Here is a 27,399-nt window from a genome sequence, read left to right as displayed (position 1 = left end):
GGCAATAGAAGAAGGGGACGACAGAGAATGAGGTGGCTGGATGGAGTCACTGAAGCAGTAGGCGTGAGCTTAAATGGACTCCAGAAGATGGTAGAGGACAGGAAGGCCTGGAGGAACGTTGTCCATAGGGTCGCGATGGGTCGGACACGACTTTGCAGCTAACAATCAGGGAATGAAATGTCTGCAAGCAAACAACCAAGCTCAGAGACCTCCTGGGGACTCCACAGTTCAGAAAAACATTACAAGTACCTTCAGCCTCTGTTTAAACATCTCCAATAGTCAAAGAGGGTCCATTACCTCCTGTTGCAGGCTGTTGCACTGTTGAATAGCTCTTATTGTTAGGATATTTTCCTGGTACCCAAATTAAATCTATTGTAATTTAAACCTATAATTTCCTGAACCAGTTGCCTTATCTTCTACATGACAGCCCTTCAGATACTTGATAAGGAAATGCTATATCTTTCTACAGATTTCTCCTTCAGTTAAAAATATCTAGCAACTCCAAACATTCCTCATAAGGTTTTCCTTTCAGAATTAACAGCAATATGTGTTAGTATAGCACAGCATCTGTGATGTATTGCAATAGTATCTTGTATTATTTATATTACAGCACTGCAGTGAATTCATTGGTAAACTAATGACCGCTGATAAATATAAAAGATAAGATAGATCTTTCTTTTCTTTTCTGACTTAGTTTGTAATTTTAATTTTTATAGGGCTTTTTCCGATTACATATTGTTTTGTTACAAAAAAAGTTTTGATTTCAAATACTTTTATCATCTGAGCTGCTTTGACGTAGATAGGATCCAGTTTGTCATTGTCCTTCCTACATCCAGAGCCGGATGTGATATTCTAGATGCAAAACAAAGAGGAATGACGGTATTCTGGTAAGGAAGATTTGCTAGAATTCTCCTAGAAGGCATTGGGAGAAATGTAGGATGTTGGATACAACTGAAGCTTTGCCTTCATGATGTGCCCAAATTAAACAATAGAAGTAGAAAGACCTCAACTATGCCAGGTTCCCATATCAGAACATATTTCTAGCAATGGTTGTTAAGTAAGTATTCAGTCATTTTTGGTTTGCTTGGCCTGAAGTTGGACACTTACCTGTTGTGAGGTTTGGAAATCTGGACTTGCTGCAGGTTTCTGAAAAATGGCAACCAGAGACCGTTAATGATCTGTGATTGGGGTCAAGTCTCTCTCCTCCCCAGTATCTTCTCTTCTCCAGTCCCCACAGCTGAAAGGGGTTGGCAAAATGATCTCTCTCTCTCTCTCTCTCTCTCTCTCTTTTTAAGTTATGCACTGGCTTAGGACACAGAAAGCTCCACACATTCCTGATGGCCTCATGAAAAATGTAACGGAGGCAGAATCCAAAATTTATTTGCTAGAATGACAAACCGATCCTGTAAACCTATAGCAGAACTTTCTACTCTTTACTCTGTAATTTTTGAAATATTACTGTTGGGTCCCAAGAACCAAGAAAGACAACAGAATTATTTCTCAAGAGTTTCCTTTATTGTTCCTCACCTATAGACAGAAATCTTGCCAACTGAAGGAGCTACTTACATCATTAAAGATATACTCTGATAAGTTCTAGAATGGAGCTGTCTTAAGTTCCTTTCTCCCAATCAAAGTACCGGTAGCTAAAGTTTGCTGTCTCTTAGTCCTCTGGAATGCAGCCCCGCCCTCGTGGGAATCCAGACCACTTTCCACATCTGCAAAAGCAACTGTCCTAGGAAATGACTTTTGAAAGTAACATCTTCAACAACAAATATAGTGACAGTGGAAGAGCTGCTTTGTATGTGGATGATGGGAAAGTTATTTCTCTCCTGGATACCGTAAAGATGGGATACCCAATCTGGAGTTTACAAACTATAATTAGCACTGCTTGATGCTATTTTGGCTTCTTTTTCTATCTGATTTACAACATTTTTATGCACATATGTATGTATGTGGGTGTATGTGTGTGCATTATTTATATTCTGCAATCCATTAGATTCTTGGCAGCTGATTTATGTATGTATAAATATATAATTAGGGGAAGCTGGCATGTTGCAAAGCAAATTTTTTGCCTCTGAATTCATGTAACTAAAATGAAAACCAGGCAGAGCTTCAATCTCACCATCCCGGCTACCATCTTGATTTTTTTTAACCATATCTTGTAAATACCTTTGATGCTCATTCATCAGAATGCTTCCGGGTCATTTAGAAAGAAGAGAAAAAAAGAACAAAGAGGCTGTTTTTTTTTAATGGAAGGTGACTATAGCCCAGTGCTTTGTTGGAGTGCGCAGAGAAAAAAGAGAAAGGAAAGGTGTTTTTTTTTAAAAAAAAGACAGTACAGAGGCAAGGTAGAGGGAAACAAAGGATAATAGGAAAAGCAGTGAGAGCTAGAAAAAGAACTCCAAAGTCTGTGGCTCAACCATAAGCATCTGGGACACGCCACAACGAAATAAGGTACATTATGATATTATGCAAATGATGTCAATTATGTAATTAGCATCATGTGTGATGACGGCATGATGCTTTCTCCTATTGCTTCTCCCCATCTATGGATGTCCATGGCCTCAGCAGTTCCAAATTCCTCTTTTGTAAAATAGACATCTTTCACACAAAATATAGCAATAATTCAGACCTGATCTAATCTTTGGACTTTGATCAAGAAATGATCAGAACTATACTTACCAAGGTCATTGAAGCTGGAAAGTTTTCTGCTTTTGCTAAAAAGGATAGATTTAGAAATGATTTTAAAATCTACTTCAACCCGGGTTCAGATCAAGACACGAGAAGGAAAATAAATGGATCACTCTTCAAGAGAAGGAGCCGTGGGCTAATGCCTCCTTAAGTAACACCAGCTGCCTGCAATTAGTGCAGGTTCGAGTCCCACCAGGCTCAAGGTTGACTCAGCCTTCCATCCTTCCGAGGTAGGTAAAATGAGGACCCAGATTTTTGGGGGCAATTAAGCTGACTTTGTAATAATGCTGCTGGGGGGGGGGGCGAAAGCCCTAATAAGCAGGCATATACATAGAATGAAGGCTATTGCTAAGCACATTGATTTTTGCTTTAAATTGTAAGCCGCCCTGAGTCTTCGGAGAAGGGCAGGATATAAATGGGATTAAAAAAAAGAGAGAGAGAGAAGGAGCCCCTTCTTTCTGGTCCTACTGAATCTCAGTTGCATTCAGTACCTCTGTGAGGGCTGGAGTTTCAGTCTTGCTCATACCCAAAAAAAGGAAAATGTAGCCCAGCTGCTAGAAATACCTCTGTTTTGGTATTCTATCTCTGTTCTTTTTGTACAAAAAAGAACAAAAAGAATCACATATTTGATTGACAGTCTTTGGAAATTCAAGTTCCAGCCAGGGACCTAGCAGTTATCCAAATAACATATTAAAATATAACAAAGGCCCAGCAAGGATGATTTTTTAAATTTTTTTTGTAAATTCATAGTTGTTACAGCCAAAATATAGTTATTATAAAAATTGCTTATTTTTCTACCTAAGGCAGCCATAACCATAACAGTGACTTTGTACAATCTTTTCCATAATCTGCCTGTTTTGATGGTTACATTTCAATATTTTATTATTTTCTCCAGTTCAGTTTTCTTGATTCTGCTATCTTGGGGTATTATTAAGGTGCTGGTTCTTACCTATAAAGCCCTACATGGCTTAGGCCCGGGATATTTGCAGGACCGTCTGCTGCCAGGAACGTTTTCCCATCGGCCAGTACGCTCGCACAGAGAGGGCCTTCTCAGGGTGCCGTCAGCCAGACAATGTCGGCTGGCGACCCCCAGGGGGAGGGCCTTCTCTGTGGGAGCGCCAGCCCTGTGGAACCAACTCCCCCTTGAGCTCCAGATGGCCCCGGATCTCCGGTCTTTTCACTGCGGCCTTAAAACTTTCCTTTTTCATCAGGCTGACCTGGACTGATGATAATGGGTTTTTTAATTATGATTTTAAATGTTTTTATTGGTTTTAGTGGGACTTTGACACAATTTAATATTTGTATTCATTTGTATTTTATTGTTGTTAGCCGCCCTGAGTCCTTCAGGAGATAGGGCGGCATACAAGTCTCATTATAAATAAATAAATAAATAAATTATTTGCTAACTACTCTGGATATTTAACAAAGAAGTAGGGCCCCCATCTCCCCAAAAATCATGCCCCTTCTCCCCAAATTTGAACCCTACAATTATATTGGATTAACTGTAGAATATTTGACTTCTCTAATTTGATGGCACCGAAGTATTCTATGGCCACTGAGCAATCTACCTTTGTTTTGGCGTATGGCACGTCCCTTTCATTTGTGGCTGTCTTGACACTGAACCTGAGAAAAGAAATAATTTGTAAATATATTTAGAGGAAGGGGATTTCAAATTCCAACTGTTCAGCTTCTGATACAACAGAAACGAGGCAAATTACAATCTAAAAAGGTTGGTTCACTTAAGTGCAGTTCTGATGCTCTTTGCTTATCAGTCTGGGTAAATGCTTGATGCAAGCAGATTCATTTTTGTTACAGGTACAGATTTTCTTTCCTTCCACCAAGCTCCAGTTTGCATGACCTGTGTCTTTCTTAGTCTCTGGCTTAATCCAACAAATCCTAATCCAGAGATCAGGGATCAAAAGCTCACAGAATTCCAGCCTGGTTCTTCCTGCTTGTTATTGGTCCCTCCGATCACTGTTTTACCCCAGCCCTCACTGTTATTGAGGCCTTTGAACTATGGTGCTGGAGAAGACCTCCTACGAGTCCCTTGGACTGCAAGGCGATCAAACCGGTCAGTCCTAGAGGAGATCAACCCTGACTGCTCTTTAGAAGGCCAGATCCTGAAGTTGAAACTCAAATACTTTGGCTACCTTATGAGAAGGAAGGACTCACTGGAGAAGAACCTAATGCTGGGAAAGATTGAGGGCAAGAGAAGAACGGGACGACAGAGAATGAGGTGGCTGGATGGAGTCACTGAAGCAGTAGGCGTGAGCCTAAATGGACTCCAGAAGATGGTAGAAGACAGGAAGGCCTGGAGGAACGTGGTCCATGGGGTTGCGATGGTTCGAACATGACTTCGCAGCTAACAACAACTCACTGTTATTTCTGAACCTGGCCTCAACCGATGGCTGTGGTGTGCATTACTTTATATTCATAACTCCCATTTTCTACTTGACCACAAAACCTCTGCTCTTCGCAAAACAAAATTGCAGCTGACAGAATACTTGCTCACCTCCTCTAAGATGGGGTGAAGAGCGAGGACGAATAAACACTTACTTAAATAGGGACGTTCATCACAATCCTGCTGGTCTTCACATCTGGAAAAAAATCAGGGAAAATACTGTTAGCATCCAGGAGTCAAAAGAAGAATATGTTAATAAACAATGATTTTTAGCAATCCTATTTTTGGGCGGTTGTGCCTATAAAGAAATACCCAGGTTATAAAGAGAGACTGGGAGGACAACATCCCACTGAATCATGAGGATCTGATACTTCCTAGCAGTGAACTGAGCATTTATTGTCTCTTACAGGTAGACCTTGTTTAGCAACTGCCTCAGTTAGCAACCGTTCACCATTCCAAGGTTTCTCATGCCCCCAAAATTAGTTTTATCATTTCATGGCTAAGACAAACTGAAGAGGGATTATCTTACAGTACAGCAGAAATGCCAAGGAAGATTCTTTCTGTCCAAAACATGCCATGGGAACGATTAGTTAGTAAACAGAAATGGTAAAAAAATAATAATTGTGGTTTTCAATGCACTCAAGGGCTGTTGATGTTTACCATTTATGTTTTCCAGTGGAGGAATCCCAGATTGGAGCCAATTCTTCAGATCAGGTTGCCAACCAAGCTTGGTCAAGGTTTAAGGACTGTAACATGAAAACTCCAGGGGCAATTGATGTTACAGGAAGGATAGATTAAAAAGACTAACGTGACAGGATCACTGAGTGCATTTGGGCTGGGTCTACGGCAACTTGCCACGTCCAACCCACTGTGGGACGACTCGCCAGGGGACAAGAGTTACACTAATATCAAAGAAACAGTGAAATCGAATCATTAAAGAAAGGATGCCAAAGAAGAGACAATGAAATGTGAAAAACAAACATTAAAATATTTTTTTAAATTATTTTAAATAATTGAATTGTTCCACAATGAGTTCTCCTTTGGCAAGTTGACTGTGTTGAGTTGGCTGCGGCAAGTTGTCCCATTCCATTTGGGACAGACCACTCCTCTTTTCCACACTCTCTTTTTCCCTTCGCTCCTCGCTTGAGTGTTTGAAGTTAGGTTGAGGTGCTATAAGCTGCTATAGTCATACTGTGGCTCTCCATGGTTTTAGACAGCCTTTCTAATCTTCTAACTGTAGTCGTAAAATTTGACCTCCTGCACTAGAGTCAGGCACTACCCACAAGAGATTTAGAACAATGGAGTTCCTAAGAGCTCTCTGAGATTAGTTGTTTGCATGCAGACATTTCATTACCCAACTAAATAACTTTGTCAGTGTGTGTGGGGGGTTTGTTGCCTGTAGTTTGCCCTGCCAGTTTTGGTGAGGGTGTGCTTCCTCCTTGGTGGTTCATTGACTAAAGTCTTGTTTTCTGTCTGATTGTTTGTCTGATTTTGATCCCTGCTTATCTGCTTAAGAAGAGATTGGACAAGCATTTGTCTGAAATGCTACAGGGTTTCCTACTTGAGCAGGGGATTAGACTAGAAGACCTCTAAGGTCCCTTCCAACTCTACTATTATGTTATCTGAATGTTGGTTGCTGAAGGAGATGTGTTCTAGTCTTTTTGTTTCCAAGGTTTTTTTAAATTTTCTCTCAAATGGTGTGTAAATGTGATTTATTTCTGCGTCTACTAATAGCTGATTTGTCTGAATGCCAAACCTCCAGGAATTCTCTAGTATATTTGGATCTGGCAAAGTCTAAATTGCTAATAGTTTCCAAGCTGAACCTCTGATTGAATCTGACCATGTGTTGTGAGAGGAAGGATTTATTGTGATGTCTTCTGATATCTAGTTGGTGTTCATGGATACACTTTGTACTGGTAGCTTTGTACTGATCCCTCAAAGCGTTGAGCATCCCCATAACTAACTGCTTTGAGATTTAGCTCATTCCATTGGGACTGTAATCCAGGAAAGACAGTAGAAATGATCCCTACTTACTGAGTTCTTTGACTGTGCACATTTGCCTTCTCCTCTTTACTCCCTGAAGATGGAGAAGAAACAAAAACACGGGAGAGTTTTGAGAACTAAAACGTAGTTATAAGAAGGAAAGGAGCAATAACCACTAAAGAAATAATAGGGGGAGATGAAAAGGGAAAACCAATTCAGTCAAGTATATTTGCAGAGTTGGGAACTGGAGAAGATCATCGTACCATTTTACAGATGGGCAATACGTTGCTTTAATATCCATGTTTTTATAACACGGCTTAGTGAACTTATGCACAGAAATTTGAATTCTTCTCCACTGCTTTGTCTGTGTAAGAGATAATTGTGATTTGTTGTTGTTAGCTGCAAAGTCGTGTCCAACCCATTGCAACCCCATGGACAATGTTCCTCCAGGCCTTTCTGTCCTCTACCATCTTCTGGAGTCCATTTAAATTCACGCCTACTGCTTCAGTGACTCCATCCAGCCACCTCATTCTCTGTCGTCCCCTTCTTCTCTTGCCCTCAATCATTCCCAGCATTAGACTCTTCTCCAGTGAGTCCTTCCTTCTCATTAGGTGACTAAAGTATTTGAGTTTCAATTTCAGGATCTGGCCTTCTAAAGAGCAGTCAGGGTTGATCTCCTCTAGGACTGACAGGTTTGAATGCCTTGCAGTCCAACGCCTTGTGATTTGTACTATGTATTAAAGATTGGTTGCAATTTATTATTTCTATGAACAAATATATGTAAGGCAGGGGTTAAGAAGCTGGGCTTGTCAGCTGGAAAGCCAGCAGCCCACATTCAAGATCCGAGCTCCACATGACAGGGTGAGCTCCTGTCCTCGCCTCAGCCTCCTGCCAACCTAGCAGCTCAAAAGCATGCAAATGCAAGTAGATAAATAGATATCACTACAATGGGAAGATAACAGTGCTCCGTGACATACTGTTGGCCACATGACTGCAGAAATGTCCTCAGACAATGCTGGCTCAATGGCCTTGAAACAGAGATGAGCACTGCCCCCTATAGTAGGCAACTAGTGGAGTAAAATCCACAGGGATTCCTTTACCTTACTTTTATCAACAAATATATGGCATTTCAGCCACAGAATTATGTCTAATCTGTGTTTCAGATCACAGCTAATCAAAGTAAGGGATTAAGACCTTACCAGTTTGTTGACATTTCATACACATGCTGATAAGGGCCCCCAGAATCATCAAGGAGAAGGCACCCCAAATCAGTTCCACTTGGCCCATAGTTGGATCTTAGTGTAGTTCCAGCCTTAAAAAGAAAAAAAAAGCAACATAGGTGAGACAAGGAAGGTGAGGAACACAATCTTCAATAGTACAAGAGCCTTAATTCAAAAATTGGGGAAGAATCAATTGAAATGGTGAGCAGGTAACTCTAACTTTTGGTTTATATGTTTATAACTAGATTTATATCTTGTCTTTCCTCTGGAGCTCAGCAGATAATACATAGAATATCCTTCTCCCAGGTTCCATCCAGATGTAATTCAAGATGCTAAAGTGAACTGATGGACTGAATTGAATGCATTCAGATTGATTGATGACACTCCAAATTGTTTAGGAAATCCATCTTCCGACTTACCCTGGCTATAATTATTTAATTTGGTGCAGAATAAGCTGCTGAAACAGGGTTTTTACATTTGTTTATCGATTCTCAAGTTTCCTACCTAAAAGCCCTTCAAATATTTGGGATGAATCCCCAGAATTCTTAGTAATAGCCAGATGGGATGGAGAAAATTAAGAGGGTGCCCAGGTTGATCTAGTCTGATATTGACACTGATTGACAGCACCTTCAGAGGTTTTCAGCCGTATTTAGATATGGAAACCTCTGCAGTCAAAGCATATGCTTTACAAATTATCTATGGCTTCTGCCCACCAGCTCAAGAGGAACAAAGGGAGTCAGAAACAAAAAATCATACCCAGTGAGGAAAAAAATCTAGGGGACTTTTGCTATGACAGTTTTGATCTGGAAATTGTGCATCTCATGATCAGGGAGGGCAACCAGAAACCCTTCCCACAGTAACTAAAGACAGACAGCCCAGCCCTTGTGGTTTTTTTTTTTGTGTGTGTGTGTGTGGGGGGAACTGCAGACATTTGTCCAGGTAGTTGCCAGGAGTCAACAATGACTCAAAGGAAACCTACCCCCCGCCTAAATTTACAGGGCCCATCCAAATTAAAAGTTCAGTGTTTAAATTATGATCAGATTGATCAATTTTTTTCTTGCAAGACAGTTTAAGAAAACAGTAGGAATTATTTGAAAGTTTGGGAATTTTCTCATGATCTTCTCTTTACAGTACTGGATTATGGATTATAGAGCCATGGTGGTACAGTGGTTAGAATGCAGTATTGCAGGCTAATTTTGCTGACTGCCAACTGCTGGCAGTTCGATTCTCACCGGCTTAAGGTTGACTCAACCTTCCATCGTTCCGAGGTCAGTAAGGCCTCATTTTGGGGGGCAATAGCCCCCAACAGCCTTGGTGGAGCAGTGGGCTAATGCCTCCTTAAGTAACACCAGCTGCCTGCAATTAGTGCAGGTTCTCATCCCACCAGGCTCAAGGTTGACTCAGCCTTCCATCCTTCCGAGGTAGGTAAAATGAGGACCCAGATTGTTGGGGGCAATAAGCTGACTTTGTAATAATGCTGCTTGGGGGGGGGGGCGAAAGCCCTAATAAGCAGGCATATACATAGAATGAAGGCTATTGCTAAGCACATTGGTTTGTGCTTAAATTGTAAGCCGCCCTGAGTCTTCGGAGAAGGGCAGGATATAAATGGGATTAAAATAAAAAAATAAAAAATAAAATAATATTAGAGGGGCTGTAAAGCACTATGAAGAGGTCTATAAGTCTAACTGCTATTTCAAGGGAGAGAAAGGAATGGAGAAAAAAAAATATTTCAGCATAGGATAAAGTGAGAAGATGCTGTTGATTAACTAAGCCATGACTGTTGATGTATTCAATTATTTGCATGTAAAAGATCCAGGTGTAGCATCATGTTTGAACCTGTTAAACCATGATTTCTAGTTCTGTCCTAGGTATGAAGCCATCTGGATGACTTTGGATCGGTCACATCTCTTGGCCCTTGGAAGAAGGAAGCAAGGACAAAGGGCAAGGGAGCTTTCTCTGCCATTGACCCCGTCTTATATACAACACGTTGCCCTCAGAAATGAGGTTGGCCTTCCAGAAGAGCATGAAGACCTGGCTTCACACAGGAAAGGGCATCCATGAATGATATGCAACCTTGGGGATGGTTGGTAGATTGAGGGCGCTCTTTCTGCATTTTGAACTCTGTTTTTGAACTATTTTTTTGTATGTATTTATGGTTATCTGTAAATTGCCCAGAGTCAGTTAGTGAGATGGGCAATGTATAAATCCAAAATCCTGCCAAGGCCTTCTCCAGACAAATCTTCAGGAGTCAATAGTGACTCAAAGATGCATGCACACACAAAGACAAATTCTATGCAGTGACTGCCACCAAGACCATGTACCAATTCTGTTTCGCTGCTCTAGTGTTTTCAGTTTCACAAATTATCCGAAAAAAGGGTAATAATTGTTATTTCTTAGGAACCAGAATTGTAACCCAATTTCTGTTCTAGATCCCCAAAATAATAATACTGGCCCTTAATGTGAATGGTAGAGATGTCTGGGAAGGGGAGATGTTTTTGACGTCCTGCCGGCAAGTGGTTTTTAACTGAAGTGCAGGAGATCCCATCTACGTCTCCACTAACTAACGAACAACAGTTTTTGATGGACCAGGACTTTTTACATTAAATTCACATACTTTATTGGAAAAAAATAGCATAAAGCCTGGGGTGGGTGGGTGTCTGCAGGCATATGTGTATCTATATATATATCCCAAAATATTACACCTCTGATTTAATATTTTCCAATAAATGAAGCCACTACCAGCTATCAAGAATTGCTCATCATGGCTATATGAAAAAAAAAGAATAAAGTAAGGCGGCTGAGAAATAACAGCACGACAATTTTTCACTGCTAAAGGAGCCATACTTTTTTATTTTTTTTATTTTGGGTGATTAAGAGCTAGGAAGAAGGGACAGCACTATGATAGCCATAAGTGGAGCACATACCAATTATTTGATGGCAGGCAAGCAGGCCTAGCAGACCTTCTATGTAAAGTTTAAAACAAGAGATCAGCAAGAAGTCCCAGCATCCATTTTTGGCAATTTCTTACTTATAGAATTACAATCCAGATACAGAAAGACCCGACATGTTGGTCTACTCCAGAAAAACAGATCTCTTCAAAAAAGGGCACACAGCTATGACTGCTAATTCTCCTACAGCCACCCACCCTGTCTGCTGCTCATTAAAATAGCTTTTTAAAAGTGTGTTTTTCACACAGTTGGTGTCTGCTGACTGCAAAACTAATGAGGCAGTCAGTGGAAACAGAAGGCAACTCACCCAAAAGTTGAAAAAAAGGATATAATAGTGAGGAAGAATTTCATTCCCAGTGTGACAGGTCAGTTGTTCCTAATGTAAATACTGTTATGTATGGCAGAGTTACAAAACTTCATAGAATATGTGGCACCTCGCAATTGGGGAGTTTGTGGATTAAAACAAAAGGCAAATGAGATTTTATCCACACTAATTTGCATCGCTGTGCACTGTTATGGACTATTTGTTTATAAAGAAGTTTGGTTTTCAAAGGAGCAACCCAGACAGAACGTAGAATTGCAACCGTTCAGGGAAATAACTTACGAGAAAGTGCACAAACATAAAATAAATACCCCAATGCATGTGTCCATTTGACAGGTTCATCTGAGGGTTACAACCCAGAGATCTTGCTTTCAGCTCAAGCCTAGTTGCCTACTCCTTCATTACACATTGTAAGAAAGCTGAGTTAGTCTATGGTAGCCAAGAATCAGGAGTGGGGTAGCTTTTCAGATTAACAAGTTATTAAAAGGCATTAAGGTTTTGTGAGCTACTGCTCACTTCATCAGATGCCTAAAATGTGAACAGCTGTTGTCAGACCCCTTGAGTATTCACAAGGTTCTCACGCTTGATTTTTTTACTTAAAATATTTTTAACGCGAGAAACGGAGAGCATACTGAAAAACAAGGAATGGCCTCTACCATTTAAAAATGAAAATGCAAATAAGCAGATTGCAGGTTATCACTTTTAAGAAATTTGCCCATCTGCTTAGAAAAACAAAACTAAGAAAAGGTTATCAAAGACATCCTGGGAAGCCAAGAACAGCTGGACCATGTTTAATTAAAATGAAAACATAGGTTTTACAGGAGTTCCAAACTGTTATTCAAATCTATACCAAGCATCTTGACATTTTCTGAAGTTTTTTGTTATGTCTGTAATTTGGGGACCCACTTTTGTTCCCTGTTCAATTTTTACAAAGGAAAAAAGAGTGACCTAGAGGGAAACTGAACCGAGTTACAGTCTGTCAGAAAAAAGGTAGGCTGGCATAAAATCCAGAAGGCAAAAATGGAGGGTCAACAGAAGCTTGTAATACCATACCTTGTAAAGTTTAGGTTTCCTAAGATGCAGAAGTTGCTGATCCTTTACTCTCTGGTCATTTTCTTACTCAGCGTGTCAGAGTCAAAGCTGTATGTGGCTACTTGCTCTCCGCAACAGTGAGCTGGCCTGTAGCTTCCTGTTACATGTGACTCACTCAACCCAACATCTGCGGTTCCAGTTTGGACGAAAGTTTTCTCACGAACCACAAGGCACAGGGTAACGAAACTGGAACATGAACTTGTCTCGACCACTTTTCACACAGACTGGGTAGCTTAGCCCAAGTGATCGGGGAAACGTGTGTTAATAAGCATAATGCGCAACTATTGTGGGTCCATCAAGCTTCTAAAAGAAGGGCTGAGTCAAAAGGTTCTTCAAGATTTAGGACCTTTGGGGGCGGGGGTGGGATTTTCAACAAATTCAACTTTCAGGAAAAATACACCCAAACACACACGTTAATAAAATGGATTTTCCAAAAACATTATGGAAAATAGAGGGAGAATGGTTGTTAATTTTTGCTGCAAAACAATGCACCACGGCATCAAAGACAAAGTGTCATAGACCTGAGGATGCCATAAAGAACAAAATAGGTGACCATAACTAGCTGCAACAGATCATGTCACTGACTCACGAACCACATTTTGTGGTAGACTGAGATACTATCTCTATTTCCGTTCTGTATCTAATCTGGGAACTTTATTACAAGATCTCATGTCGCTCAGGGCCCTCAGGGAAGCACACATCCATCTGCATATTATTTATTTAGCGTATGATGAGGACATGACAGAATAAATATATACATAAGGAAGCCACCCGTGTCCATAGCATCCCTTAAGTTACGTGTGTTCCCTGGGGCGGGTGCTAAATGGGTGAAAGAGATCAGATGCAGCCACACTGCCCTTCTGGGCTTCTTGCCATCTTTCAGTAATGCCCCGTTATATTCTACGTCAGATAAACTGCCAATCTGCAAATAAGATACATGAACAGAAATTGGACATCAGCAAAGGTTAATATTTTTTTTAAAAAAAAATGAATATGGGATTTTTTCAGTTCTCCAAGAGATGATGCCACTGACAATCTTCGAGAAAATCAGAGACCAATTTCCACACTAGACTTAAAATTTCTCACAAAAATACCGAAAACCAAGACTTTTAGGATACTAGATGTTTGGTGCAAGAATGCATACTTAAATCTCTGCTTTATGGACACTATGAATCATTCATGTGCTCACCTCTCCTTCCTTTTCATCCATTTTTCTCTTTACCCAGAATACATTCCAGCTACCCATGGTCCACACCTTACACTGCAATTTTCTTTTTCAAGCAATATGACACAATTTGTTTATCTTAGGAGGAGGCAAAATATTTAAAAATATATATCTTAGGAACTGCCCCATACTGAATTTATCCACTGGATAATGGTGTGTCTCCTGCCCAAATCTGTTCAACCATCCCACAACCATCCACATCTGTTTAGATTATCCCTCTGCCTTGGATGAAATAGAAATCTTGGAGTGTTTTCTTGAAAAGTCCAGATTTTACAAAGAATTGTGTTCCCTATTAATCCAACCCTTAATAGGTAGGATGGCTGGCTGCCGTTCTGACCAGTGGTGCTTGAGACTTCTTCCTGAAAGAGATGACTTATAGAGATATCAATACATGTGTAAGCCTGACCATTGACAACCGAACTAGGTTGCTCATTACAAGACTTTTGCATTTTTTGGTTTGCCCTTTCATATTGCATTTGGTTGAACCTTTCACAATCTGGTTTTGCAGTACAATAATTTGTTGTTGTTTTCAGAACTGGGGGCATGCAGGTAATCTTCGACTTACAACAGTTCATTTAATGAACTGCTCTGCTCTAAATGGCTTTGAAAAAAGGGACTTATGGCCATTTTTCACACTTACAACCATTGCAGCATTCCTATGGTCACGTGATCAGAATTCAGACACTTTTAACAACTGTTCATATTTATGACGATTGCGGTGTCCCAGAGTCATGTGACCCACCCTGTGTCCTTCTGACAAGCAAAACCAATGGGGAAGCCAGATTCACTGAACAAGTGCAGTGATTCACTTAACAATTCTGGAAAGGTTGTAAAATGGGGCAAAACTCACTTAACAAATGCCTCACTTAGCAACAGAAATTTTGGACTCAATAGTGCTTGTAAGTAGAGCACTACCTGTATATGGTGGAATCCATACAAGATACAGCCATCAAATTGATAGGATCCAAACAATTGCCCTGAAAATTTATACCAGGGAAAAAACAAAACATAAATAAAACATAATCCTGTTCTCTCTTTTGAACAGATTTTACTTTAAAATCTTGTATTAGTCTCATAATAAAAATTATTTGATCCTTTCCCAGTGTATCAGGGTCTCCCTATACTCCCATATAACACCTCTGCTCCGCAAGCTGCATTGGCTTCCAGTTGCCTGCCGGGTGAGATTCAAGGTGCTGGTGATGACCTATAAAGCCCTAAATGGCATGGGTCCGGATTATTTACGGGAGCACCTTCTGCCGGCGTTAACTTCCCATCGTCCTGTGCGCTCCCACAGAGAGGGCCTCCTCAGGGTGCCGTTGGCTAAGGAATGCCGACTGGCGGCCCCCAGGGGGAGAGCATTCTCTGTGGGCGCGCCTGCCCTCTGGAACCAGCTCCCTGTTGAGCTCCGGACGGCTCCCGACCTTCGCTCGTTTCGCCGCGACCTGAAAACTTGGTTATTTGAGCTTGCCGGCCTGGACTGAAGGATTGGAATTTTAAATTTTTAGAATGTGATTTATTTGTCGGGGCTAATTTAATTTTATTTTTAACTTTGTATATTGTGTTTTAACTGCCCTGTACACCGCCCCGAGTCCTTCGGGAGAAGGGCGGTATATAAATCCAATAAAATAAATAAATAAATAAATATAGAAGATACACATGTAGGGACTGCAGGAGTGAACACTTCACAAAAATACCTTGAGTTCAGAAGCCAGCAAAAGAACTCCTGGCATCCTTATGCAACTCTCCAAAGCGCTCCACATTACCCCAGTCTAAAAACTGAAAAAAAACCCTGCTAGCTCTTATGTCCCCAAATTGCCAACAAGCGTCAACACAGAACAGCCTTGAATATTACTTAATGTTTTCTTTATTTAAAAGATCATTCACAAAATACAATATCCATAAATTTACTTTGTCATGAAGCAGAATGTGTTAAGTGTTTGGAAATTTTTCTTTACACATTTAAAAATCAAATGGATCAACTGAGTGAGCCTTGCATGGAGAAATCTTGTTTTTCGCTCTTAAAATCTTGGTTCTTCCTTACTTACAGCGGAAGAGAGATTATTGGGTGAATTTTGTTTAGAACACAACCACACAGTGCATGTCTTAAAGAAAGTTAGTGTTAAACAAATGGTTCTTATTCTCAAAAATATGCTCAGATTACAAGGTGGTCAGGAAAAGAAACACTTGCTCTTTTGTAAATCATGAAGATCTTTTGCTAATCATTTCATTTTTTCAAATAAAAGCTGCTCTTGGAAGTTTTTTAATTAGTTTTGCAAATTGAAAGACCTGTTTTTAGAAATTGGACAAGATTTAGCATTTAAAAGGAGGGGAAGCCCCAGGCAAGAGAAAAGAAAGCTTCCAATGCCTGCCAGTGTCTATCCTGTTATTTGTATCAAAGCTACAAATAAGATATGTTAGCACTGAAGTCAGCCACTGCAGGTGCTCCCGTTCTGCCCAGACTGAGCCACAAATCCTACAAACTGTGCAGCTGACAAACTTTTCTTCAAGTTCAAATCATTGTTTAGTGCTTCTTTCCTTCTAGTTTACTTGCTGCATTCAGCTTTTTCCAGCAGAATTTATTCACACACAGAGACAACAAGGGGAACGAACATTTGTCAGCTACCTCAGTTTGCTAGGCCTCCGTGCTCTTAAGATGCCACTGAAACGGTATAATGTAGTGCTCTCCCCTCTGCTTATTGGAAGAGCTGAACAGGAAAAGCAAAACATACTGAAAGGATCAAAATGCTGGCATGGCGGAATTAAAACACCACTTCATTCAAAACAAAGCGCCTCCAACCACCCAAAAAGGGGAGGGGAAAAAAACCACCACCTTTATTTAAGAAATTAGTCAGAAAGCCATTAGCAATTCTGTGGGGGAAAAAATGGAGAATACGTTGGAAGAAAGTCCTGGGTCCTTAAGAGTTGGCACAAATGTCAACAGCACCAACCTCTAAGCACTAGTGGGAATGACAAAAGGCCAAGCCAAGAGTGCATCAAACTGCATTTTTCATGCCAGAATCAGAGGCGGACACATAACTTCTGCTCCAGGCAGAGCCCTGCGCAGTGCCAGTGGGGCCCAGGGCAGACGGCATCTTTTGCTCTTGCTGCAGTTTACATTTTAAACTATCCCGGGGAAAAACTGATTTTGGATCTATTCCAAAGCGTCCAGTGGCTTAACTCTGTGTCGCAGGAGTTTTTTTTTCTTTTTTGGGGGGGGCAATGTTTTCACTTGGGCAGGACTCTTTTGAGTTGAGGGTAATTGAACATGCTGTGGACAGAGAAGCACTGCGGAAGGCAGAGGGGAAACGAGGCAAGCAGGACCGGAGTCTGACTCTGATGTCTGGGAAGAAGAGAAGAGTCAGAAAAAGAAGAAAAAGGCGAAGCAGCACCTTGGATGAAAGAAAGCCACACCTGTGGAAGAGGTGCCCTGTTGGCTGGAAGCCAGCCCTGAGCCTGGAACGAGGGAAATCTGGGGCCGGGGAACTTAAGAGAATGCAGGCACTACATACAGCAAAGCCAAAAATGTGCTAAAAACCACTTGTTAACAGCTGACATGCATTCACAAGCTCTGGTTTGTTTTTTTGTTTTTCCATTTCGGTTTCAAGGAGGACAAGTGTCAGATGGTAGGAATGGTGGCTGCGGGGTGAATGTTCTGAGCTCAGTGAGACACTCTGGGCTGTCTTGCGTTTCCTCCCACCCCCACCCAGCCCCTCCCTCAATCCCGTTTCCCCCACTCTCGCCCTCTCTGAGTGCCCTCAGTCATGCTCCTTTACTACTTCCTCCCTTGGCTTGGCTCCACCAAAGATGGCAGAATTGGGATTGGCTACTTGATTGAGGGGCGTAGCGACTGTCCGGGGCTTGAGCTGAAGTCTGGGCCTCTGAGCTCTTTCCTCTGCCAAAAGAAAAAGAAAGAAGAGGAGGAGGAGATTAAGCGGAGAGGCGATACGGCTATTTTCTCAACCGGAGTTACGGATGAACTACAGTCCTTATTTATTTTTATTTTTATTTTATTTTAATCCCATTTATATTCCGCCCTTCTCCGAAGACTCAGGGCAGCTTACAATTTAAGCACAAAACAATGTCCTTAGCAATAGCCTTCATTCTATGTATATGCCTGCTTATTAGGGCTTTCGCCCCCCCCCCAAGCGGCATTATTACAAAGTCAGCTTAATTGCCCCCAACAATCTGGGTCCTCATTTTACCTACCTCGGAAGGATGGAAGGCTGAGTCAACCTTGAGCCTGGTGGGATGCGAACCTGCACTGATTGCAGGCAGCTGGTGTTACTTAAGGAGGCATTAGCCCACTGCTCCACCAAGGCTCCTTATCATGGCTATCCTGTACCTCTGGATGTGCTCTCACGCTTCATGCAACAGGGCTCAGTTTGCCTATTCCACTGCAAGTGGGATCAGGAAAACATAGCTGCCGCCCTAAAACCAAACCACTTTCCAAACTAAAGCGGTATGAAAGCACAAAGTGTCACCCACAGGGGCAATCATCCATGTAATCCATCCTCCTCTCTTATGGTATCTTGCTGTCTAGCCGTTTAGATTACATCTCATCACAGTCTGGAGGACCTCTAGTTAAACAAAACTTCCCTCACTCATTATTGCTCAACAGGGCGCCCTCCAGATGTACTGGACCGATTCTCAGAACTCTTAGTCAGAATGAGAGTGCAGAGAATGATCCAGAATATTTGGAGGACTCCAGGCTGGGAAAGGCAGCATTACTTGGGTTACAACACTCTCTGAATGGCAGAGTTATATATTGGCATCACTAGAGGGCAATATTGCAGTTTCAACATGACAGATGTGTTCAGGCCCAAGACAATATGGGGAGCACCAAATTTTAGGGGAATTGACTTTTTTCTTCCCTCTATAAATCCTCAAAATGATCCCAGAATATCCCTCAATCTACTGAAATGGATCTGGGGTGCACAAAAAGTGAAACAAGGGACAGTAAAGCAATCAGACTCACTCTGAGAGTGATATGGACAGTATCTAAAGTTGTTCAAAATAAATCTATCTATCTATCTATCTATCTATCTATCTATCTATCTATCTATCTATCTATCTATCTATCTATCTCCCATCCTCCAACTACCTTATGGCTTCTACCATGAGTTAACTATTAGAAGAGTCACATAACATGGCCCAAGGTACATAAACCTATAATGGAAACCATAAGGGGTGCTTCCCTGCCGCCTTGAAGGAGGCGGTGGTGAGGCCCCTCCTCAAGAAACTTGCCTTGGATCCAGCTATTTTAAATAACTTTCGTCCTGTCTCCAACCTTCGCTTTCTTGTGAAGGTTGTTGAGAGCGTGGTGGCACGGCAGCTCCCTTTGGTCCTGGAGGAAACTGAGTTATCTGGATCCGTACCAATCAGGTTTCAGGCCCAGGTACAGCACGGAGACGGCATTGGTCGCGCTGGTGGATGATCTCTGGCAGGCCCGAGATAGGGGTTATTCCTCTGCCCTGGTCCTATTAGACCTTTCAGCGGCTTTTGATACCATCGACCATGGTATCTTGCTGCGACGTCTTGAGGGGTTGGGAGTAGGAGGCACCGTTTTACGGTGGTTCTCCTACCTCTCGGGCCGTTCGCAGACGGTGTTGGCAGGGGGGCAGAGGTCTACCCCTAGGCCCCTTAGTTGTGGGGTGCCTCAGGGGTCAGTACTCTCGCCCCTTCTGTTCAACATCTATATGAAGCCCCTGGGTGAGATCATCCGTGGTTTCGGGGTGAGGTATCATCAATATGCTGATGATACCCAGCTTTTCATCTCCACCCCGAACCAACCCAGCGATGCCTTCTACGTGATGTCCCATTGCCTGGAAGCGGTACGGATTTGGATGGGAAAGAACAGGCTCCAGCTCAACCCGGCCAAGACTGAGTGGCTTTACGTACCGGCATCTTGTTTAGTCCAAGAGGTTCCATCTTTGGTTATGGGAGGAGAGATGTTACCTCCCGTTGATAGGGCACGCAACCTAGGCGTCCTCCTGGATTCACGGCTCAGTTTTGAAGATCATATAGGAGTTGTGGCCAGGGGGGCATTTGCCCAGGTTCGCCTGGTGCGCCAGTTGCGCCCCTATCTGGACCAAGATGCCTTACGTACGGTCACTCACGCACTCGTTACCTCCCATATAGACTACTGCAATGCTCTCTACATGGGGCTGCCCTTGAAGACCACCCGGAGGCTCCAGCTGGTGCAGAATGCGGCCGCGCGGGTAGTGATGGGAACATCCCGATACTCCCATATTACACCCCTCCTGCATGAGCTGCATTGGTTACCGGTTGTCCTCCGGGTGAGATTTAAGGTGCTGGTACTTACCTTTAAAGCCTTACATGGCCTAGGCCCGGGATATCTGCAGGACTGCCTGCTGCCGGGAACGACTTCCCATCGCCCAGTGCGCTCACACAGAGAGGGCCTCTTCAGGGTGCCGTCGGCTAGACAATGTCGGCTGGTGACCCCCAGGGGGAGGGCCTTCTCTGTGGGAGCGCCAGCCCTGTGGAACCAACTTCCCCTTGAGCTTCGGACAGCCCCGGATCTCGAGTCCTTTCACCGCGGCCTTAAAACATTCCTTTTCCATCAGGCTGACCTGGACTGACTAATTCTTTTTAACTTTTGCATTGCTGTATTTTTATTGTTGTTAGCCGCCCTGAGTTCTTCGGGAGATAGGGCGGCATATAAGTCCCAAAAATAAATAAATTAATAAATAAATAAGAAGTCTCATAGTATCTTTTCTAACACCTTTTATTAAAAGGCATAATTTTACAGCTTCACCTCATTAGATATCTGGCCTAACATACATCAAAAGGCCTCAGGCAATGTCAGAAAATTTCCCCCAGCTCGCGACTTTTCGCTATCAAAGATAGCGGTTATCCTCCTGTAATATCTAAAAACTGTAATTGAAGTTGGAAGTGGGTCTCATATTTGGCTTCCTTTTGAATACTCAAAATGGAGTGCATGCACAGTCCTGTACTGTACTACAGCACCTAAGTAATGTAAGCTACAAAATTGGGCTGAGAATAGCTATTTCATTTTGCTACAATACAGGGCAAGTGCAAGAAACCTGTGTGGTGCTCCAGATATTGTGCTATAAAACCCAGCATCTGGCACCACTAGCCACATTGCCTGGGGTGTTACAATTTATAGCTCAGCAACATCTGAACAACTGCTGGTTCTTTACCTGGGACAGGGGAGAAAGGAAGACAGCCTACCTTCTGTTGGCTCTCTGAAATCCATAGAAGACCCACGCATTGGTGGACCATCCCTGAAACGACCTGTGCCCCCCATGGGTGGGCCACCTCCTCGTCGGTCTCCAGGACGCGTTCTACCTCTGCCTCCTAGGAAGTCATCATCTCTGAAACCTATCAAAGACAATATAGCATCTAGTATCAGCTCTATTGATATCTCTGCCCCAGGGAAAACTTTGCTCATGAAGGATTTTTCCAGGCCATCCAAACATCCTGAAGAGCAGCATTCTAAAAGTCAGCTACTTTTTAACTTCCTAAGATACAGACATTTGTTAACAACCCACCTGAAAGAGAGAGTGAACCAAGCCCTATATAAATTTCTATCAGTTCGGTGAGGGGATGTCCACAATACAAGCAGAGTATGAACATCTTCCCCCCCCCCCAATTCTTCCACTTCTGGCAGCTCCTCCATTATTTGTTCTATAAGATCCCATCACTGCTTATCTTTTGCTGTGAGAGATGCGGCTTTTCTGGCATCAGGACCATTGTAAAATAAGATGTATTAGATGTTGTTGATGTATTAGTATTGCTATTTTAATTAGGTGTACCATACAATTTTATTACTAGTTTTGCTTTTATGATTATCAGTACTGATCCGCTAAATTTCCTGATAAAAGAAAGGACGTGCTTAGAATATAGATGTTGTGAGGTTGAATATAGCAAGGGGAGCAGAAGTCCACGCTTTGCACCTGCAATACAAATTGAAGATTATTATTTCTGACTGTAACAATCGAACTAGGATTCCCCCCTTTTGATAAATTTCAAGGATGAAAGCCTCCTTTCTGGTAACAATCTATCTCTTGGTGCCATTTCGTTATATGCATTTTTAACTGAAGAAATGTCCAGTGAACTACTAGTGGCCAGCCCTTATTCTAGCTAAATCTTATTTTGGATGCAAGGGTAACCAGCAATACACTGATGACATTGAAAATCTCAATCTGACTTGAAGAAGAGTTAAAATTAATATAAGTGAGGATAAAAAAAGAAAATAGATGGGGAAGGGAAAAAAACCCAAGTTCATCAGGACTGAGAGAATGAAACATCTGAATGCACAATCTGTACAGGTCTACTTATTAGGAAATACTTTCAGCCTCTTATTGCTCTGCTGTGTAGCCCATTATCTAGATTCCTGCCACCTCTTTCACAAACATGAAAAAATTAGCATAAGAACGAGGCCTACAGCCTTAAATTCCCCATCTGTAAAATGGGAACAATTTAGAGTTTGCATTATATGAAAACACTTCCTATGTTCCTTTTACATAATGATAAAGAGGATAAAGTAAAGGTAAAGGTTCCCCCGCACATGCGTGCTAGTCATTTCTGACTCTAGGGGCCGGTGCTCATCTCCGTTTCAAAGCCGAAGAGCCAGCGCTTGTCCAAGGATGTCTCCGTGGTCATGTGGCCGGCATGACTGGACACCAAAGGCGCACGGAACGCTGTTACCTTCCCACCGCACTGGTCCCTATTTTTCTACTTGCATTTTTACATGCTTTCGAACTGCTAGGTTGGCAGAAGCTGGGACGAGTAACAGGCGCTCACTCTGTTACGCGGCACTCGGGATTTGACCCGCCAAACTGCCGACCTTCTGATCGACAACCTCAGCGTCCTAACCCACTGAGCTACCGCGTCCCTTGATAAAGAGGATAGAGATACACAACTCCTTCTTGAGGATGTTTCTGCTTGGTTGATGGAGCATACCCAGCTGAAGCAGTTCTGTACATCAGACCTAAATAAATGTACGATACGTGCGCCTTCCCTCCCTCTTGCCAACACATATTGCTAGAGGAAGAAAACAGTGGTATTACCACATTTAGTTAAAATGGCAAGAACTGTATGCCACCCGGAGTCACTTGGCTGAGATGGGCAACTATAGAAATTGACTAAATAAGTAAAGACCAGCTGGAGGAGAAGGTGAACATGCTTTCAAAAAGGGGTGGCCAAAGAAGCTATCTTGGTGAACTTTAGCTACAGGACTGGGAACTGCTGACATTTCCTAAGGAAAGGAAGACAGATGAACTACCTGTTCTGCTAATGGTAAAATGGAATAATTTAAAGCTTTATTATCCAAATCAAGCCAGGTTCTTTCGAAAACAATTCAGGATACAAGAAACCACACTTGCATTCATCAAACCCAATGTATTCATATACTTAGCCTTCAAGGATTCCAACTCCTATATTCCTAGATCTCTGTGCCTAGCTCACGGGTCGGCAACCCGCGGCTCCGGAGCCGCATGCGGCTCTTTGAGCCGTCTCCTGCAGCTCCCAGCCGCCCGGTGCGCGCGCACCTCTTCAAATGGGCAGTGGTGCGCGTGCACCTCTCCGAATGGAGAGTGGCACCGCCCGTTTGGAGAGGTGCGCACACACCTCTCCGAATGGGCGGAGGTGCGCGTGCACCTCCGCACGAACGGGCAGCGGCGCCGCTCTTTGGGAAAGCTGCCGCGGCACGTTTGCAGGCTGCCGAAAGCGGCAGCTTTGCAGACGGGCCGCGGCAGCTTTCCCAACAAGCGGCGCCGCTGCCCATTCCGAGAGGTGCACGTGCACCTCTCCGAACGACCGTAGGTGCGCGCGCACCTCCCCAAACCTTTGGAGAGGTGCGCGCGTACCTCCGCGGGAACGGGCAGTGGCACCGCTCTTTGAGAAAGCTGCCGCGGCACATTTGCAGGCTGCCGAAAGCGGCAGCTTTGCAGACGGGCCGTCGCCGTCGCGCAACCGGGAACCGGTTCCATCACACATAAAAAAAAGTGGGAACCGCGCGCGTCTGCGCATGAACGTGCATGCACACACGCACGCGGTTCCCACTTTTTTTTTATGTGTGATGGAACCGGTTCCCAGTGGCTCTTTTCCTTTTTCAGGTTGTCGACCCCTGGTCTAGCTATATACTCCAAATGTTTCCACAAAAGTTGAATACATACAAGAGAGATGACGGCCATATTCTTAAAAAAAATGGAAGCAATATTTTAAATCCCACCCTATTGGCCTTAACGTCTGAAAACAAAAACAGGAGGTAACAGGATCTCAAGAAAAAAAAAAGTCAGGAGGTTTGGGAAAACAAAAAAAAAATCAGTAACATTTTTTTTTTAAAGAGAGAGAAATACTGCTACCGGAACTGAAGTCATCTCTGGAATCCCATCCGCCTCCTCTCGATTCCCGCAGACTTCCGCCCATGCCTAAAAAGAAAGCCACATTGCAAGCACGGGTCAATGGGGAAGTCGGGAAGTTCTAGAAGGTTTCACATCTAACGGTCAGAAATCCCCCTTATTTTAAGTCAGCACAATCCTTGCATTCATTTAAATCTGGCAATTGTATACTGTGGAAGAACTTGGCTAGATCAGAGGTGGAACTGATATCTGAAAATCTGGGAAAGGATAACGGTTGTCAAAGGGGCAGAAATATCCAGGCGTAATCCAAGCCACAATTAAGAAAATGTGTGTTGAGCCAGCATCTCCAGAAAAATCAAAGTTTAAAGCAAGGTTCCCTCATGTTTTGCAAGTTAAGCTGCAACAATTTACATACAATCATTCAAAACACTACATTATGAAGATGGTTTATCAAGTCTAAGAAAGTGAGGCCTTTTTCTGCAAAACTCACAGCCAGTTAATCAGCCACTGTTGTGGTATTTTGGAGTATTAAGCCTCATGATCAATGTTACCTACTTACGTTATGGAGTATTAGCAAGTCCAAGAAATGAGCACCTTGCCAAAAGAAACCTATTCCCTTTTGTTTGACAGTGCTATCAACCACAAATAGTTCAGTGCTGCACTGAATCCATGATCTCAAGAACATGGTAATGCAACTGATCACTTACTACAGACAGCTTTGGAATTCATGTTGCTGTCTCCTTTTTACTATAAGACCACAGACTTGGACACCTGTTAGAAAAGCCCAACCTTGTAGTTGTTTTCCCATCTGGCAGAACCCACACGGATTTGATTAATAGGTGGAGTCTTCTAAATTTGGAGGTGTAGGATTGCAGCTCGTTAGAACAAGGAAAGAACGGTTTGCCTAAGTAAGATCAGGATTTTCTTTTTTCATTCTTCTTAAGAGGAAAATTGAGGGGAAATTTATTTATTTTCTTAAAAACCTCCCCTGGGTTAAACTATTTTAGAGTTATAACAAAATAACAGAGTTGGAAGGAACCTTGGAGGTGCTCTAGCCAACTAATCACTCAATTTATGTTTCCCACTTCACAGTGGTGTAGAGAAATGCCACCAATGTTTGGCAGTTGTGCTAGAGTTGATTCCAGGGGGCACATGCTGCTCTGGGATCTCAAGCTGCCTTGGAACAAAAGAGGCAAGGGCATTAGCAGACTATTTTGGAACAGCTTGACAATTGTTCAAGGAAGTTCAGAGGTTAATTTATTCACTCAGGAGATCATTTACCTGCTAATTTCTATTTTAGAATCTCAATATATGCCTTGTCTTCAAAAGTAATTATCCTGTATATACAACTGACACTTGTATGTACTATCTATTAGACCCAAGAAATGCTTTTGATAATCAGCACGTCTACAAGTACTATTAAACAGTAACATACTTATATTTGTTTTACAGCCAAAGCAAGCACATAAAGAGAAACATTCAATCCTCTTCTGTGAAGAGAAAATAGAGGTAAATCTACATCCAGATCTTCAAAGGGGGCGGGGGGGGGGGTTCCATAGGTTCCCAAGTTAATTTCAATAGAGAAATGAGCTTGAACAGACAGGCGAACAACCAGGCTACAATTCATAGCACTGTCCACTTCCAAGTGATTCCAAAAAGATGCTTCAGTGTATGCAGGCTGTGAATATAGCATGTCTACAACTTCCTGAAGAATCTGTGTCTTTTACCAGCATGTCTGCAGTGCCTTTTTGGAACGCAAGCTGAAGCACAGCACAAACTCCAAAGAGTCACAGATCAGAAAGGGACCTCAAAAGCTAATCAGTCCAAGTCTAGACATAGGAAACTGATTGTGCCCACATATCTAGGGGATGTCTGAGCATGTACAAAAACATACAATTTCAGGAACAGAATGTTCTGGAAAACTTGGGATTTTTTTTTCTTCTCTGAATTTTACATCCAAATTGGCATGGACTGGAGGAAAAAGAATTTTCAGCACTTTTGGAAAGTTCTGTTACTGCAATTATAGCTTTTGCTTAAGGACCTCCAACAATCTCTAGCAATTTTTCCACTGTTCAAAATACAATGTATGTTTTTCTTCTTAACGTCTAGCTAGGATTACATTTAAAGTAACTGAAGCATATTAATTAGAATTCCAAAAGAGATAGTCTTCCACTTAGTGACTATCTGAAGTTATGACAGACCTATGGGGGGGCACTTGTGACCTAGATCCAAGGTTCTGATGGACCCTCCCGTATGGTCACATAACCAAACTTAGAGCACTTAGGAACCAGTCCACACTGACTGTTTTGCAGCATCCTGCAGTCACTTGACCGTGTTTTGTAACGGTTCTGCCAAAAAAGCGACATTTCCTTCCAGTTCTAAGCAAAACTGTGCCCATGGTGAGACCTGGCTTATGACCATGATGGGCAGGCTCCATTATGGTTGTACGCCAAGGACTATCTGAATCCAGGATGACTGAGAACAAAATATTACTGATTTGACAGTGCTTTGCTATCACATTCTATAACTTGCCTCCTTTATTGCTACCGGGCTAAAGGTAACAGTGAACCTCTTAGTAATGTAATTTTAATTAATTTACACTATGTTCACTTTGCTACTTCTTTCAGTCTGCTTGGAAGTTCTTCCCTTGAAATTAGCAATAAAATATTCCTAGATTCCAGGATGTTCATCATCCTTTTAACCAGTGCTGAGGGGAAGCACTGTATTTTTTAAAAAACAACTGCTTATATATCCAAGATTTCCATTTAAAGATATCCAATTGTCTTGTAAAGGGTAGGGATGGTTGAAATTTCATGACATTATTTTTTGTAGGGCATCCAATTGCTAATATTTCCTTAATGGTATGAAGTTATCTGCCTGGCTCTGAGGCTGCATTTTAGATTATTGCCTGTATTCTACTAGAAGGCACTTAAATCTTCCATAAATGCCTGAAGATTGCCAGCGTGCACTGCTGACACTTAATGCTACACACAAAGACATCCCTGGTTTGGGTGGCATTAATACAATCATTCCAATTTTCAGGGTGTAAGAACAGCCATGTAGGACGTCACCTCTGTCATCTGGACCACCACCTTTTCTGAAACCGAAGCCACCTTTGTCTTGTTTCCTGCCTTCAGCTATGTCCACTCGGATCGTCCGTTCGCCCAAAAG

The 27,399-nt window shown here is 42.4% G+C and overlaps 2 protein-coding genes and 1 long non-coding RNA gene across 6 annotated transcripts in view; 1 reads left to right on the top strand and 2 right to left on the bottom strand.

The window, feature by feature from the left end:
• The window catches only part of LAT2 (linker for activation of T cells family member 2), a 23,830-nt gene extending 9,721 nt beyond the window's left edge, over positions 1–14,109 (bottom strand). Inside the window, exons 1-7 of one of the 4 annotated variants that reach the window (XM_081324953.1) lie at positions 12,619–14,096; positions 8,275–8,387; positions 7,127–7,169; positions 5,248–5,288; positions 4,260–4,314; positions 2,683–2,717; positions 1,108–1,146 (exon numbers count right to left, since the gene is read on the bottom strand). In XM_081324953.1, the coding sequence (XP_081181079.1) occupies positions 1,108–1,146; positions 2,683–2,717; positions 4,260–4,314; positions 5,248–5,288; positions 7,127–7,169; positions 8,275–8,362 (301 nt within the window). In that variant the 5' untranslated portion in view covers positions 8,363–8,387; positions 12,619–14,096. Of the gene's footprint in view, positions 1–1,107; positions 1,147–2,682; positions 2,718–4,259; positions 4,315–5,247; positions 5,289–7,126; positions 7,170–8,274; positions 8,388–12,618 lie in introns of all 4 variants that reach the window. The other 3 variants (XM_081324952.1, XM_081324951.1, XM_081324954.1) reach the window with 3 other exon arrangements.
• Positions 12,798–27,323, top strand: LOC308666313. Its single transcript, XR_014026091.1, has 3 exons — positions 12,798–12,834; positions 25,681–25,737; positions 27,271–27,323. It is a non-coding gene; the product is annotated as an uncharacterized lncRNA (long non-coding RNA).
• The window catches only part of EIF4H (eukaryotic translation initiation factor 4H), a 33,951-nt gene continuing 22,282 nt past the window's right edge, over positions 15,731–27,399 (bottom strand). The window contains exons 4-7 of the mRNA XM_081324942.1: positions 27,300–27,399; positions 24,232–24,297; positions 21,095–21,244; positions 15,731–17,774 (exon numbers count right to left, since the gene is read on the bottom strand). Of these exons, the coding sequence (XP_081181068.1) occupies positions 17,638–17,774; positions 21,095–21,244; positions 24,232–24,297; positions 27,300–27,399 (453 nt within the window). The 3' untranslated portion in view covers positions 15,731–17,637. The remainder of the gene's footprint in view (positions 17,775–21,094; positions 21,245–24,231; positions 24,298–27,299) is intronic.

This window comes from Vipera berus, assembly GCF_964194415.1.
Source record: "Vipera berus genome assembly, chromosome: 1".
In the NCBI taxonomy this organism is placed as follows: domain Eukaryota; kingdom Metazoa; phylum Chordata; class Lepidosauria; order Squamata; family Viperidae; genus Vipera; species Vipera berus.
This window is presented reverse-complemented; position numbering and strand designations above follow the sequence as displayed.